Source organism: Neoarius graeffei, chromosome 7, assembly GCF_027579695.1.
Source record: "Neoarius graeffei isolate fNeoGra1 chromosome 7, fNeoGra1.pri, whole genome shotgun sequence".
Lineage (NCBI taxonomy): Eukaryota > Metazoa > Chordata > Actinopteri > Siluriformes > Ariidae > Neoarius > Neoarius graeffei.
Window position 1 is genome coordinate 11,998,601 of NC_083575.1, and position 17,213 is coordinate 12,015,813.

At 41.5% G+C, this 17,213-nt stretch overlaps 1 protein-coding gene across 13 annotated transcripts in view; it reads left to right on the top strand.

Annotated features, from left to right (window-relative positions):
* The window catches only part of eif2ak2 (eukaryotic translation initiation factor 2-alpha kinase 2), a 51,831-nt gene extending 34,819 nt beyond the window's left edge, over positions 1 to 17,012 (top strand). For 12 of the 13 annotated variants that reach the window (XM_060925277.1, XM_060925281.1, XM_060925280.1 and 9 more), the window contains 7 exons: positions 229 to 348; positions 539 to 664; positions 842 to 1,040; positions 1,416 to 1,559; positions 1,647 to 1,748; positions 1,871 to 1,933; positions 15,445 to 17,012. In XM_060925277.1, the coding sequence (XP_060781260.1) occupies positions 229 to 348; positions 539 to 664; positions 842 to 1,040; positions 1,416 to 1,559; positions 1,647 to 1,748; positions 1,871 to 1,933; positions 15,445 to 15,576 (886 nt within the window). In that variant the 3' untranslated portion in view covers positions 15,577 to 17,012. Of the gene's footprint in view, positions 1 to 228; positions 349 to 538; positions 665 to 841; positions 1,041 to 1,387; positions 1,560 to 1,646; positions 1,749 to 1,870; positions 1,934 to 15,444 lie in introns of those variants that run through there. The other variant, XM_060925289.1, reaches the window with a different exon arrangement.
* Positions 17,013 to 17,213: the final 201 nt, after the last annotated feature.

The window sequence follows — 17,213 nt, forward strand, 5'->3', positions numbered from 1 at the left end:
AGTATAACTTTGTTTGTTTATATACTTATAAGTTTCTTCCATGTATTTGACTAAAAATGTTCTTTGACAAATCATATTGCTCAAATTCAGGCAAGATAGTCCTTTCTACAGAAGGATTTTTTTTAAACTCTTTTTGATAAACTACTGGTTTTATTTATTTTAATTTCTCTGAAAATGCTCCGATCAGACTTAAACACAAAATCATAGGTTATGTCTGTTTCCCTGTAGGTTTGAAAAAGATTTTGATTCAATAACTCCGATTGGCAAAGGAGGTTTTGGTCAGGTTTTCAAGGCCCGACGAAAGCTTGAAGATAAATACTTTGCTGTCAAGATAGTAAAGTTTAACACGTGAGTACATTTAATACCTTTCAAACATTTGGACACAGTCATTCATAGTAATGAGTGTGTCCAGACTTTTGACTGATTACTGTAAATCCTATTTATTCTACTGCTTTTACCATGCTACTCTTTGATGTGTTGTAATATGCGCTGTATATTGTTATTTGTTGTCATTCACATAAAGTTGTATGTTCTCTAGGAAAGCTCGCAGAGAGGTCATAGCTTTGTCCCATCTTGACCATGCTAATATTGTGCGTTACCACACATCATGGACTGACGAGATTGTGTACAGAGATGACACATCAGAAATTTCCAGCGCTTTATCGTAATTCATCTTCGTTACTTCATCATTACCTTTTAGACATTGAAGGCATTAAAAAGAGGCCATTAGTTGGGATTACACGAAGAGGAGAGCCATTGGTTTTAACTGATAAAAATGATCAGGTCAGTTTTATATTCCACACCATTTTTTGAGGTAATTTTTTTTTTTTACTGTTTCTAGCTCCAGCAGTGGATCAGAATTCCTCTATATGCAGATGGAATTCTGTGAGGGAGAAACCCTGCGTCAGTGGATTGAGGAAAGGAATAATAGACCTGAAGAATATCCAAAACGGAGACAGGAAGCAACAGAGATAATCAAGCAGGTCTTGGAGGCAGTGAAGTACATTCATTTAGAAAACCTCTTCCACAGGGACCTGAAGGTAGGTCACTGACTAAAGTACTGCACCTTAACTCTTTACCCCTTAATGACGACCCCGTGTATATCCCATAATGACGACATATGATGCCTTGTCTGAAACCTTGTCTTTAGACTTTTTTTCTTGTAAATATGTTCTAAGAGTGAACAATATATACATATACAAGGGTGGCTGTAGCAACTACTTTAAGGGGTAAAGAGTTAAACACTCGCAAAGCTAACAATGAAAGAAAGTCAGTGTGTAGTGCTAAGTTTCATCTGGTATCTTTAATTTGATTTAAAAAAAAATCTTTTAACTGAACCAATGCAGTATTGTAATTCATAATGCTGCTTCTGATTCTACTTTACAAGTGACAAGTTATTCCTTCATTTAAATCAGCCAGCAAACATAATGTTTGGGGATAAAGGAGTCGTGAAGGTCGGTGATTTTGGACTTGTTACCACAGAAGAGGTAGATGAAGATGGAAGTCAAGTGGAACGCACTAAGAACACCGGGACACGTTCTTATATGAGCCCAGAACAGGTTAGGCACTTCACAAAATTCACTTAATAAAATTATAAAATTGATACCTGTACTGTACACTTTTTTTTTTTTTTATATGTGTTTCAGAAACAAAAGCAACTCTATGACAGAAAGGTTGATATATATGCGATGGGCCTTGTTTACTTTGAGTTGCTTTGGTGCTTTGGAACACGGAATGAAAAACAAAAGGTTGGTGAAATTATCCTTTCAATCTGTCAGTGTTCTGTTATTAATTATTAAAAACAATTTCAAATGTCTGAAGTCAATCACAAAATAAAGCTAAAAACATTTTCCCACACTGTCATTTTTAGCAATGGGAGGCTATACGAAGTAAAAAGTTTCCAGAAACTTTCTCCAAAAAGTTTAATTTTGAAGTAAGTGAGCGCTGTTTCATTACATGCATAATATTTATCTTTTGTGTTTCTCCTCCCCTTTTTTCATCTTTTTCCTAAACTGTGCACCTGACAACTTCAACCTTTTTATCAACAGTCTTATTGTCTCTTGCTTTAATATAGCATCATATTTGATTTGACAGAAGTTTTTGAAAATGGCAATTCTCTTCATCAGTCTGTATTTTCTGTCCCTCAGTTTTGTTTTTTTTCCCCATGTGTAATGTTTCCCTGATAGTGGTGGATGCTGAACAGGCAGGTGGGATCAGGTTCACTTTTTTTGGCTTTATTTAACCACAACTCACCCACAACAAACATGCTTTTCAGCGGACTTTAAAATAAAATATTGTATGCCAATGCACAGGCGTGATTTCAGCCAGGGTAAGACCAGGGACTCTCTGCTCCTCTCCCCTTTTTATCTGCTCCCTGTCACTGCACACAAGCACAGCACATTAATTCATAACAGGTGCTTCCACTTTGCCACTCAACTCCCCCAGCTTCGCTCTCCATTCACAAACTGGCCCTTGACCATACCCCTGCTGCCACATACCCCCACCACCCGACTCATGCTGGGGAGCCATCTAGCCTGTAGCTGACCCCCCACCCCACCCCCTGGGAGAAGTAGTCCGCCACCACCATCTGTGCCCCCGGCCTGTGGACCACCTCGAACTTAAAAGGCTGCAGAGCCAGATACCAGCGGGTGATCCGGGCATTGGCATCCTTCATGCAGTGGAGCACGATCCAAGCAGAGGGTGAAAGGGTGTCCCACCAGGTAATAACGGACAGTGAGGACCGTCCATTTGATGGCCAAGCACTCCTTCTCGTTGGTGCTGTAATTCATCTCCTGCATGGAGAGCTTGCGGCTAATGTACAACATGAGGCGCTCCTCTCCCTCTGCCATTTGGGACAAAATTGCCCCCAGCCCTCTGTCCAACATGTCGGTCTGCAAAACAAAAGGGAGAGAGAAGTCAGGGGAGTATAAAAGTGGCCCCCCACACAATGCAGCTTTTACCTGTTGGCATGGCTCTATCCACTGGACTGGATCTGGTGCTCTCTTTGTAGTGAGGTCAGTCAGCAGGCTGGTGATGTCTGAAAAATTAGGCACAAACCGCCTATAATAGCCAGCCAGCCTGCCCCAGGAACTGCCTCACTCCCTTTTCAGTCTTTGGTCTCGTGTAGGCCGCAATTGCTGCAGTCTTATCAATTTGGGGACGCACCTGCCCATGACCCAAGTGGAAGCCCAGATACTGTAGTTCCACCCGCCCAATTACATAGTTCTTCGGGCTTGCTGTGAACCTTGCGTGCCTCGGCGACCTCAGGACTGCCCTGAGATGTTGTAGATGCTGCTCCCAATCATTACTATAAATGATTGTCATCTAAGTAGGCTGCCGCATATGCATTGTGGGGACAGAGAATTCGGTCCATGAGATGCTGAAATGTCGCTGGGGCCCCAAATAACCTCACTGCAAAAAATGCCCTCTAAAAAATAAGAAAAATATATAGTGTTTTAGGGGGAAAATCACTTATTTTAAGCAAGATAATGGGACTTGGTAAGATTTCTTAAAACAAGAAGAAAAATATGCAAGTAGTAAGCATACCAAAAATCTTAAATTAAGCATAAAAAGCTAGTTTTTATTTTACTTGTTAAGATTTTCTCTCTTATTCTAAGCCATTTCTTCTGATTTTCAGTAATTATTGCTTAGAAACCAATTTCATTTGAGCAAATATTGCTCAAAATAAGCATTTAATAGGCTTAAAAACAAGGCAAATGTGCTTGATTCCAGCTTATTTAAAGGCTCAAAACAAGTTTGTTTTTCTTAGCTAGAATAAATTTCTTGTTTAGGTGTGATTAATGTAGGGGAAAAATAGACTTGACAAGAACTTCAGATCTGCATTTTTATTTTTATTATATCAACAAAATGCTGCAAAACACAAGTTGGCATGAGAGGCATAGCAGGCTATGGAGCAGCAAGGAATTAGAAGAGGGCCGGGGGTACCAGGGGAGTAGCCAAAAGTGAAGTAGCCCACCACTATGCCCCTACTCATCCACCTGTGCAAAAACAGACGTCGCTTTACAGTGATCCCCGTGCAAAGCAATGCATGCATAGGAAAACTTTGTGGGGGTGGGGTGGGCTGTGTCATGGAGGTACTGCAGGAGGGTCGCACAGAAGGGACTTTGCATAAAAATGGTTAAAACAGTTAACATAATTCCATAAATTTGTAAGTAACAGTATTCACTTCTATGGTTAATAAATGTATTGCTGTGCCAAATGCTGCACAGGCAACAGAGTTCATAGATTTGGAAAAGCTACCTGATTACACTGCATACCACCCTCTACCGTTCAATAGCAAAACTTATGTTTTGAGAAAATATGACCTGACTGATGTTTTGTTGTATAAGAAGATGTGATGTGTTAAAATAAATAAATGTATCTGCACAGCAGAACTTGTTTGGTTTATTTATGTTATAAGGCAGAGCTTCTGTTAGCTTGTTGTTACCAATACGGTCATGATTGTTTGAAGTTTTTGTTACTAAAGAGTGTTATAGCAATCTTATGATGTAGTTGAGTTTTTTCTGCAAACAGTGAATAGGGATCTTGCAGTCACGTGACCGGAAAGTTAACAGCCGCCATCTTGTCGGTAAAAAACACAGCTGAATACTGCTGCACTCGTGTACAGAATGGATCAATTTCAACCGACGGACTACACGGCTCATTTTTCTAATGAACAGATAATTAGATATATGTCTAAAATAAACGATCTACAGATTACGAGTCTCACGACCGTGTCAGTGGATATTGAACTGGCAGAGGTGGAATACTCAGACGTGTATAATTACCTCATCAACTTTCCCTCGCTGTTCAGTGGTGAAGCACTGCGTGCTTATAAATCTCTGGACAGTTATCTTTACAGAAATTCAGGATTTGTCAGCGACTCAGATGTGGCATCTTGTAAACAAGAAAATAACAATCCTCATTGGATGGGTAAGTCACTTAAGTATTACTAGTACTGATACTAGATATATCAGTAGTGTCTGACCAGCCGATTATAGAATAGAATAAGGTAATTCCAGCTGTAATTCCAAATCGTCCGTCTTGTTTACATGGATCTGGCGTTGGAGAGGTGGAGGCTTAGCCGTGGAGATTTGAGTGGCTGTTTTCTGAGCTTAGTCAACAGGCCAGCTCTGCCTGCAGCCTCGCTTTTGCTTCCGCTCCCGACGCCGCCTCCTTCGCTTTGCTTCCGATAACAATCCACGGAGACCCCGCTGGTCTCGCTATCTCGTCCGGAATGCTGTGCATGCGATGGAAATCGCTACAAACCGTCATTTTCTGCTGGAAACCAATGTCCAGTAAATCCATACGGTTGTAGTGGATATTGAAGTCCGATACAGACGAACAACATGCAAAAATACACACAAAAAACATAAAAAACGTGCACAGGTAGGGAGAGCTTGTAGCCGCAGCCGTTGTAGTAGAATTGTATATAGTAGGGTTTTCCAGAAGAAAAGGTAGAAGCAGAAGTAGAAGGCGGAAATATGGAGTTTGACCGACAAGATGGTGTCTGTCACAATCTGGATCGGCTGTGATGTCACATGCAAGATCTCTGTGGGCCACTGTTGAGCCTATGAGCTCTAGATGCTTCAGAATCTCAAGATGAAAGTTATAAATCATGACTGACCAATAGTCTCAATGACCCTATTCTGAATTTGTATGCACTCAAAGCTGATTAGCCTGAATATCTTAATGAGATGGGGTCAATTCCTAAAACAGGTTAATATGGCTTGTCGTATTCTCTTGAAACAAGTAAAAATGTACTTACAGTCTAAACGTTGAAACAACTCCGTCACCAATGTGGCCAATTTTAAGAAAAATGCTGCTCAGAATTAGTTGTATTATCTAGGTAGGATGCTACAAGATGAATTTTCTTGAAACAAGTCAAATAATCTTTACAATATTCAGTCTTACTAAGAAAATACATTCAAAAACAGGTTTAATGAGATTAAAATGCTGAATTCAAGTAAATTAGACTTGTACAGATTTTCATTTTTTGCAGTGCTGAAAGGAACGTGACAAATTGATGTAAACTGAACGGAGTGGAAAAGCCTGTTTGTCCCTGGATAATGGAGTCAATGGTATCTGCCAATATATCTTTGTTAAATTCAGCGTCAAATAAAAGCAAGCTGCGCCTCTCCAATTGAGCAGTTCATCAATGCAAGGCATCGGATATGCGTCAAATTTAGACATCGTGTTGACTTTTCTATAGTCCACAGAGAACCGGGCTGACCTGTTGGTCTTGGGAACCAAGACGACTGGGCTGCTCCAGTTGCTGTGCAACTCCTCATTTACCCTCATCTTTGGCATAGCCTGGAGTTCGTCCCAAACTACATTTTTCTTATGTTTGGGGAACCAATATGGGTGGCTGTGCACCACCACCCCTGGAGGATTTTCAATGTGGTGTTCTGTGAGGTCAGTGCGATCAGGGAGGGGCAAGAACACATTGCAGAATTCCTTCTGCAACCAAATGACCTGTGCTCTCTGGGACGGTGAGACGTGGTCTCCACAGGGGACGGAGGTGAATTGAGGCGCACTTTTTAGACTCATCTCTGGTCCCAGCTCCGCCCTCTCCGGAACTACCATCGCCAGAGCCACAGGAACCTCCTCTCTCCATGGTTTCAGGAGATTGAAGTGGTAAATTTGACATGTCGCCTCTATCTAGACGTTTGATCTCACAGCCGACCTCCCCAATTCGCCGTGTGACCTCAAAGGGCCCTTGCCACTTGGTGAGTAATTTTGAACTTGAAGTGGGCAGTAAAATGAGAACTTTATCTCCCAGTACAAATTCCCTTAGCCATGTCTCTCTGTTGTACAGGCGAGATTGACGTTCTTGAGCCTGTAGCAAATTCTCCTGGATTATGTGACTCAGTGCGGGGAGTTTTGCTCTCAGGTCAAGAATGCATTGAATTTCATTTTTGCTTTGAGAAGGCTCCTCCTCCCAATTTTCTCTAATGATGTCTAAGACACCATGTGCCCATACAGCAATTCAAATGGTGAAAACCTGGCGGAGGCTTTTGGGACCTCGCACACTGCAAACAGAGTGTCTAGCCACCTGTCCCAGTTTTTAGTATCCCTGTGTGAATGAGCTTATGAATCATATTTTTAAGTGTTTGGTTAAATCATTAGATCAGCCCGGCTGTTTGTGGATTATGAAACACTAGTACAAATCAGTTTAATCCCCAATAATTTGTACAATTCATGCAGTGTGTGTGTGTGACAAAGTAGTGCCTTGATCAGTCAGGATTTCTTTCGTAATCCCAACTCGTGAGAACGCGGAAGGGTGCCTCCACAACACTGCATGCTGAAATATTGCGGAGAGGCACTGCTTCCAGATATTGCATTGCATAATCTACTATGAGTAACACAAAGTGACACCTGTGTGCAAATTGATCTAATGGCCCGATGAGATCCATACCAATTCTTTCAAAGGGGATCTAAATCAATGGCAATGGACGCAATGGCACTTTTAGTGTGGTTGCTGGATTTACCAGCTGATGTTTGCGACTTGCTGCACACCACCTGCGGACATCGGCGTGAATCCCTGGTCAATAGAAACGGGCCATGAGATGATTGTGTTTTATCCTGCCCCAAATGCCCAGCCATAGGATTATGATGAGCTGCATGGAATAAAAGTTCCCTACAGCTCTTTGGGACCAACAACTGTGTCATCTTTTCTTTCATTTGAGTGTCCTGAATTACTCGATATAACCTATCCTTCATAATACAAAAGTACAGGAAGGAAAGCGCAACGTTGGGTTGGCAGGGTTCTTGCAGGATTCAGTAAGTTAAATTTTAGACCTTTTTTAGACTTTTTAAGACCATTATGAAAAATTTTTAGACCAACACGAAGCATTACAATCTGCCCTACCCCCGCCCTTCCCAAAAAAAGACAATCGAGTTCAATTCTCAAAACAAAGTCATTTGTATTGGTAAACTGACTATCAGGGATACAAACTGATTGTGTGCTTATTTATGTCATATGGCAACATTAGTACAACATTAGTACATTATGTCACATAGCAACAAAAGTACAAGACAATAGAGTGATAAAGGGCATTTGTGCAGTAAATGCAGTCTGTAGGGGTTTGGTTTTTTCCCCTAACTGCAACAGAACTCATTTAAACTTTTGGTTAGTGGTGTTCTGGTAATAAAACAGCGTTATTATATAATGCACTGTTGTCAGATGATGACTTTCTTGATTGCTCATGTGAACCCCATGCTGCAAACCACAGCATCGCAGACCTCCACTTGCTGTAGCAACCATTTCAACCATATTAACAGTAAAAATGCATACACATCTTTTAAAACTAATTAGTTAAAACATACGTAGTAGCCCCGTAGCACACTTGCTTCCAGTTAAACAGCAAACTCACGCAAGGCGGCAGCGATTTACCAATGAAATCAAGTCATACCTTGCGAGAGGTATACAAGGGAGACAGCAGGTTTTTAAGCAGTAGCGGAGCAAACGGGCCATTTGAGACAGAGGTGTAAAATCATTGCAAAATATGAATGCAAAATTAATAAATACTAAATAATAAAGCCAGGAAAAAGACAATTGGGGAGAGAATAATATATTTAAAAATAAAAGAGCACTGTTAGAAAGCTGAATACGCTGACAGGACTCATGCGCTCCATGTTGTCATGGTAACGTTGACGACATGTAATGTGCACGCTAAGATTGTCTACAGTGCAGGGGCTTCAAAGTTTGGGAGAATAGCAGGGTACAAATAATTTACAGCAGGGTGCAAAATGGTAAAATGTCTGCCAGCGGCAGACATAATGCACGCAAAGCGTGCAGGGATATATATGAGAGAGAGAGATATGCAAGTACGAATTTTTCATGGGGTGGGATGGTTTGGAACAGGTCATCTAAAATTGGGATAACATTTACCCGGGACGGGTATTTGAGGCGGGTCGTCTAGCTTAAGCTTGATTAGCGTTGTTACGCATGCCAGTGTTTCCCACAGAAATTTTGGAGACTATGGGGGCAGCCCATGGGGGGGGATGTTAAATATTAAGTTATTACTGAAAAACTATTGATTAAAAAAACAAAGACACTGAGAAATGGTCCTATAAACAACTTTACCAATATAAAAGATTACCAGGACTACAAAAATGCAGAAAAATAGACTTATCCAAATGCACCTGTTGGTTCAAAAGTTAAAGTGCAGAGAACCTCACAGCACAACATCAAGTTACCTTAAAATATAATATAAATGCCTCAGCTTTCATGTAAGAAAAAAAACTATTAATACTAGTACTGTGTGCAGGCAGTCTCTCCTGAAGACTAAATTAAACAATAATTATAAACTAATAAAATAAATGGCTCAGGCTTCATAGAAGAAAAAAAACAATTTGAACAGAATCTCACAGTATGATGCTGAAGCTGCCTAAACAATGGAAAATAAAATACCATTTTGGCAAAAACGTTGGCATCCATTAATTTCTTGTATTAAGTAAAAAAAAAAAAATGTTGCCAGATACTGCTGACGTTTTACAGCCCAAAATATGTTCAAAACCCGCCAAAATGCACTTGAAACCGCCCAATCTGGCAACACAGTAATGGCTGCACTCATGTCGAGGATGTAAACAAAGTTGACGCGGTAACGGACATACATGACACAGTGGATGTAATTTACGTTCACAACTTTTTTTGCTGTCAGAAATATTTAATATTAAATTTTGTGACTCGACTGACAATAGCCGGCGGCATAACAAGCCACAGACGGCGATTTGCCGCCGGTGACCGGCTACTTTTGAGACCGCTGACCGTGTGAAAGCTCTCCGCGCTAATGTGAGCGGCTATTTAACCCACCGTTCCAGCCCAACACAGCTCCTTTTAGCGATAGTGTGCTTCAGCCTATTTTTCATACTTACAGTGGTGCTTGAAAGTTTGTGAACCCTTTAGAATTTTCTATATTTCTGCATAAATATGACCTAAAACATCAGATTTTCACACAAGTCCTAAAAGTAGATAAAGAGAACACAGTTAAACAAATGAGACAAAAATATTATACTTGGTCATTTATTTATTGAGGAAAATGATCCAATATTACATATCTGTGAGTGGCAAAAGTATGTGAACCTCTTTACTCACTATTATTCGAAGCGTTATCCACACTCTTCATCGCACTGCCAACACAACCGCTAACCTTCTCTGACTGCCACAGACTGCATAAACTCGGTGGGAACTTAGAAGGTAGAACTACGGTAGGCGTAGTGGACAAACTGGACCATTGCATACTTGCCGCGATCATCGGTGATTGAAGTTTTTTAGCAGGCAGACAACAACGCAACCGGTGCATTTTTTATTAATGTTTTGCAGGCACTTCTAGGAACGGACTGAGCGGATGTAAGAATTTTAGACTTGGATAAATTAAATTTTAGACCTGGGATGAAAATATGTGTGTTTTTTTAGATATTTTAAGGCCTAAAATTTAACTTTCTGGATTTTAGACTTTTTTAGACTTTTTTAGACCCCGCGGGAACCCTGGGTTGGAGGATTTGGCCATCAATTACTTTCACTTGGTCAAAAGCGTATCTCAGACTTGTCACACGCCTGCTCCAATGGGAAGTCCCCTAAGGGATTCCCCAGAGAGGGAGGAGGGCTCTTCCCACTTTGTCTCATCGTGATGCGGAGCCGACACGGTGATCCTGGGACCACCTCCCCAGCTAACGCTGCGGCGGGATTCCCCTGTGACATGCTACTGCAGGACCCACCCACTACCGTCTGTTTCGTTAAGGTTTTAAACCCCGGCCAATCTGTTCCCAAGATCAGTGGGTGGGTGAGGCTCAGACTAACTGCCATCTCCACACTATGCTTTTCTCCCTGGAAATGAACAGTGACGGGCATTAGTGGATATTTATGTACATCACCATGCACACACTTAACTTTCACCAAACGTGCATTTCCAAGTACCCCACATTGAATCAGGCTTTGATGTATGGAGGTCTGATTACAACCCAAATCCACCAAAGGCTGATTTGTACCCCCTTGAATGCTCACTGGTATGCGGTATGTTCCAGCTCTATCGGGGAGGCTTCTGGTGCATCAGGGATGTGAACCGCTGCCCCCACCTCCATCACCTGGCACTGGTTCTGGAAGTGCCCGGGATCCCTGCAGCGCCAGCACACCAGCCCAGGCCTCACCTCTGCACTGCTGGGACGAGGAGCACTCACCTGCAGGGAAGAGACAGAAGTATAAGAGAGAAGAAGCCGGATGTCCACCTGCCACTGGAACCGCTGCTAGATGGTCCTCCGCCAGCTCAATAGCCCGATCCAGCAATGCTGGGTGGTGTCACTGGACCCATTCCACTGTCTCCCTCGGTAGCCAAGCGATTAATTGCTCCAGCGCCACTGCGTCAACAACTCCCTCGACGTCGCAGTCCACTGCCCTCAACCACCACCTGCAGGCATCTCTGAGCTGTTGGCTGTAGGTGAAGGGCTAGCTGACCTCCTCCAGTGTCAGTTCACGGAAGCCCTGCTGTTGTTGCTCTAGGGAGCGACCAACTCTCTGGAGGATTGCGCGCTTCAGGTCTGCATACACCAGCCAGTTCTCTGCGGACAGTTGCTGAACCGCGAACTGTGCTTCACTGGTCATGAGCAGTAACAGGCAAGCTGCTTGCTGCTCATCTGCTTGCTGCTCCTCTCCCCCTTTTAGCTGCTCCCTGTCATTGCACACAAACACAGACACAGCATATTAAATCATCACAGGTGCTTCCACTTTGCCAATCACCTTCCTCGGCTTCATTCTCCATTCACAAACCGGCCCTTGACCATGCCCCCACTGCCACATCATGTAACACTTAAATGTGTTTGTGTTTAAAGGCAATAGTCTACACACAACTGATAAAACTCTATCTTGAACACTTCTACTGAAGGAAAATCTGGCAGCTATGGTGGAATTAATTATGTGCAGGTTATTTTAATAATCTGAAGAGGAGGCCCAAAAAATTAACTGAAGCACCTGTGTGAACCGACTCTGAAAGCAAGGAACTTTTATATAGATTTGGGCAGGGCCGCTGACAGCTTTGGCTGGGCCCGGGACAAAATGCTCTGAATGGGCCCCCCCCGGGCCAACCCACACACACACCCACCTCTCTTATCCTAGTCTCTACTCACTCCAACCCTTAAATGACAGGTATTCAAAAACCATTCAACTGGTCAACAACCATTTCATTTTAGCATTTCAACATTTTTACAGTTTTAACATTTCCTTAGTCTGCAACTATTCAGGTGTGAAATGCAATGCGCCGGACTTTTGTTGTGCATGCATGCGTACTGTCCAGTGTGAAAAGCAGAGAAGAACACACCGCTCGAGAAACGGCGGGATATGATTGCGGGCTAATGTGAATATTCTTAGCTTCAATCAGATATATGAAACACAATGTTACTAAGCCGTTGTGGTTATGAAATGATTCAATGCCCTGTGCATTTGATATGGTGTTCAGTGTGACTTGCTCTCCCCTCGTTTGTAACATGAATTGCGTGCTGCACGTGCCTTGGTTGGGGTTACTTTACGGGGCTGGAAAAAGTTGGCTGTCTTACCTGGCTCAGCTGCCCGACTGCCTTTGCTAGTACCTGCTGCATCATCCGAATCTTTTTTAAAATATTGTGGCAGCGGGGGCGTGGTCAAGCGCCGGTCTGTGACAGGAGGGCGGAGTCAGGGAAGGTAAGTGGCAGAATCACTACACCTGATGTTAATTAACCTGTGTTTGTGTGTGTCTTCCCAGTGACCGCACCCTATTTAAAGAGGGAGAGCAGAGAGCCTCTCCCATGAACCAGACGCCGGCTGTGTGTGTGGCTGTCTGTGTGTTTGATTAACGTGTTCGCTGAAAAGTGTGACAATAAGACAGTTATCAACCTGAGCTCTGTCCTGCCGTCTTCTGTCCCGGGTTTCAGCACCACTGTGGCAGTTCTCGTGTATGGGAGGAGCACAGAAGATGGCAGGACAGAGCTCAGGTTGATAACTGTTTTATTGTCACACTTTTCAGCGAACATGTTAATCAAACACACACAGCCACACACACAACCGGCGTCTGGTTCGGGGGAGAGGCTCTCTGCTCTCCCTCTTTAAATAGGGCGCGGTCACTGGGAAGACACACACAAACACAGATTAATTAACGTCAGGTGTAATGATTCTGCCACTTACCTTCCCTGACTCCGCCCTCCTGTCACAGATCGGCGCTTGACCACGCCCCCGCTGCCACAAATATTTATGCAGTGAGCCCCTGAGTCTCTTGGTTTCTTCCTCTCTTTTCTTTTCTTTTCTGTGCTCCTGACTTGTGCATGTTGGCAAATGGCACGCACACTGATTGTCGAAGCACTATGATCGAATGATGTTGTTTTTTTCCCCTTAATCAAAGAGTCAGACCAAACCATTTTTGCATTAGGGGTGATAGGGGGTTCTTGACGCCTTTTTCGAAGACAAAGGCAAAAGATCTAGAAATCATTTATTGAATGCAGGGGCGCAGATAGGATTTTTGAACTGGGGGGGACTGAGCTGTCAGCAAATGATTCCATTTTGTGTGTGTGTCTATATATATATATATATATATATATATATATATATATATATATATATATATATATATATATATATATATAGAGAGAGAGAGAGAGAGAGAGAGAGAGAGACACACACACACTACCGTTCAAAAGTTTGGGGTCACTTTGAAATGTCCTTATTTTTGAAAGAAAAGCACTGTTCTTTTTTCAATGAAGATCACTTTAAACTAATCAGAAATCCACTCTATACATTGCTAATGTGGTAAATGACTATTTTAGCTGCAAATGTCTGGTTTTTGGTGCAATATCTCCATAGGTGTATAGAGGCCCATTTCCAGCAACTATCACTCCAGTGTTCTAATGGTACAATGTGTTTGCTGATTGCCTCAGAAGGCTAATGGATGATTAGAAAACCCTTGTACAATCATGTTAGCACAGCTGAAAACAGTTTAGCTCTTTAGAGAAGCTATAAAACTGACCTTCCTTTGAGCAGATTGAGTTTCTGGAGCATCACATTTGTGGGGTCGATTAAATGCTCAAAATGGTCAGAAAAATGTCTTGACTATATTTTCTATTCATTTTACAACTTATGGTGGTAAATAAAAGTGTGACTTTTCATGGAAAACACAAAATTGTCTGGGTGACCCCAAACTTTTGAACGGTAGTGTGTATACATGTTATTTCACCTCCCTCACTGCCATCACCAGGAACTACCTGCAGGCCAGGACAATAACATTTTAACATAGCCTATGGAAATCCAAAGTTTACACATTATCATCACGCACAGAAATTGCAAAACTGCAAAACTAGTTTTAAAACCGCTAAGTTCCAACTGTTAAACGTAGCGAGAGGCTGGGCTACGTGTGTGTGTGTGTGTGTGTGTGTGTGTGTATAAAGTGTAAACCAGTGCATACTGACTTTCTAACTATGCCTGTGTGTTGCGTGAGCGGCAGTCAGTCAACAACTCTTCGCAAAGTTTCCTTATGAAACAATATGCTCGCTGAAATTATGGCAGGGAACGCCAGATTAAACATTAAAACTGCCTTCTGAGCACTGTATCTACAGGCTGCCACCGAAAGAAGGAGGCTACCAGAAAGGCATCACTCCGTACGATTTTACTTTCACTACATTACTTTGAACAGACTATCAAAAAATTGCAAGGTGATATGATAAAGTAAGGCACAGTTTACTTACAGTCGTGTTTTTTTTTTTTTGAAAAAACGATGCAATCGTTTTCTGCCTTTTGGCACCCTTCATCATGCCGTGTTGGGGTCCTGAACTAGGAGGCGCTGTCCCCGATATGCCTGTCAAACTTGTTGTGGGTAACCATAGCAACCAAGCTCGAGCTCGCAACCTGTGCAGTCTGCACAGTTGCAACTACGTCTGTACTGCTGTGCACCTCAATAAACCGAATGGTAATTAGTCTTTTGATTTTTCCGTGAGGTTTGCCTTATGCAAAGAAAGACAGCATAGACGTTTTTTCCTCCCTATAAGTGGGGGGGACCGAACAAGGTGAATTTTTAAATCTGGGTGGGACGAATCCCCCCCCGTCCCCCCCTCTATCTGCGCCCGTGATTGAATACAAATATAGCACATTTCTCCCCCAAATCAACACATTTTGAAATGAAATAAAATAATCGCAACTTCATGAGAGCCCAGTTCTGGGCCCTCCCTATTCCTGGGCCCGGGACAACATACCTGTTTGTCCCCCCCTGTCAGCGGGCCTGGATTTGGGCTTAATTTGCCAACTCTGAACACAGCCCCATATTCACAAAAATTACATGTTAGGATGAAGTCGTGCAAGGCAACAAAGATGATCACATGTCTCCGTATTGTTCTGTCCTGTTGGTTTTGCTTTGAGGCAGTACCTTTGGATATGCTTAAGAATTGTCCATATAACTCTAATACTTTGTTTTCCGCATGTGTTTATCATAGCACAAGCAAATTGAGCGAATGCTGTGTGAAGATCCTGAGGCACGACCAGAAGCCAGCGATCTGCTCGCAGAGCTAAAGCAGCACTCAGCCCCTACAGCCTCTCCTCCAGAGCACAAAAACAGAACATGCTAATGGGTGAACTTCACTCTCACACTTCTAGATAATATCCAAGAACTCGGTGTGAAAATGAACTTACCATAAATTATGTCGTCAAGGCAAATCCGTTTTATTTGTAGATGCTTTGAACAATAGACATTGATGCAAAGCAGCTTTATGGAAAAATATCAATTTTAAACACATGAATTTATCTCTAGAGTTCACTAATATTTCTCTAAAGTATGATGTAGATAGCTTCCATGTAACATTTCAGTGATACTGAATAACAGCATGGTGTGCTATTTTTGGGGCACTTCATTTGTTTTTGCTAGAGTATTTCAATCATGACATTGAAGAACTTTGTTTTCTAACATCTTTTAAGGAATGTTTTAACAAGACTGGAAATCACGAGTTCCGTATTAATAGTCATTCATGGAGTAGGTTATTAATATTTTGGTGGAGAATGAGAAGAAAAAATATTTATTCAAATTGTATTAAATTACAGCTAAATTGTTGGCATGATTACCCCATAGATCTGATCTTGTCTACATTTTAATGAAATAGGTTTGGGTCTGATTTACAATCATTGAGAGATTTTCTATCAAAATATACCAACGTATTATTTAATTTTTTTGTGTTTAGATTGTTACTGAATTTAAATCTAACAGGAACTGAGCCTTTGTTGCTTTGAAATATCTCACAGAGGGTGTTGATGTGACATGGGTAGCAAATTTTGGCAGAGATTATAGAATAATACAAAAATTGTGAAAACATATTTTCAATTCAAGTTTTCAAATTCATTTAGCATTTTGATCATCATTAAGTTCATACCAGGGGTAAACCTTCAATTCTTCTATAGTCCACATTTTTGAGCCTTGTTGTATTTTTTTTTTTAATCCCCGTGGCATATAATGTGGGGGGATATAGGCTGTCTGTCTGTCTGTCTGTCTGTAAACATTTTAGTTTCCAGAGCATAACTCAAAAACTAGTAGGAATTTTTTCACAAAACCTCAGTTATATGAAGTGACTAGAGGAGTTGTGCCTTTTGACATTTTGGGATTTCTGTGATGTATTTTTTTTTTTTTTTTTTTACTTTTTCCGTATTTCCATAGCATTCAACTTAGGAAAAGTTGGAGTGGGGTTTCATGTGGGGGCCGGGGGGATATGGCATCTCCTGATGACTCTTGTTTTAAACGAGTGTATTACTTGATACTTACCATGTTCTAGTTTGTTTTTGTGTTTGTTTATTGTATTTTGTTTTGAGACACCATGGAAATAGGAGGAAAGGTGGATTTCAGTTGTTTAATTAGCACATCATGAGTATTAATATATTTTTAGATTCATTATGGGGATGAAACTATATAACACGAAGGTCCTTGTTTCATAATTGTTTTATAATCTATTTTTGTGTTTCCAAAAATGTGTTATTGAACCAGTTCATTCAAGAATAAATCCGACAAGGATAACTTGGACTAGTGTTGCATTCTTTTTTTTTTAAAATTTATTCTTTATCTCACTTTTCATTTTAAATATTTTTGAAATTCTGAAAAATAAATGCTATGTATTGTATAAACTAGTGTGTGTGTGTGTGTGTGTGTGTATACACACACAGTGGGGCAAAAAAGTATTTAGTCAGCCACCAATTGTGCAAGTTCTCCCACTTAAAAAGATGA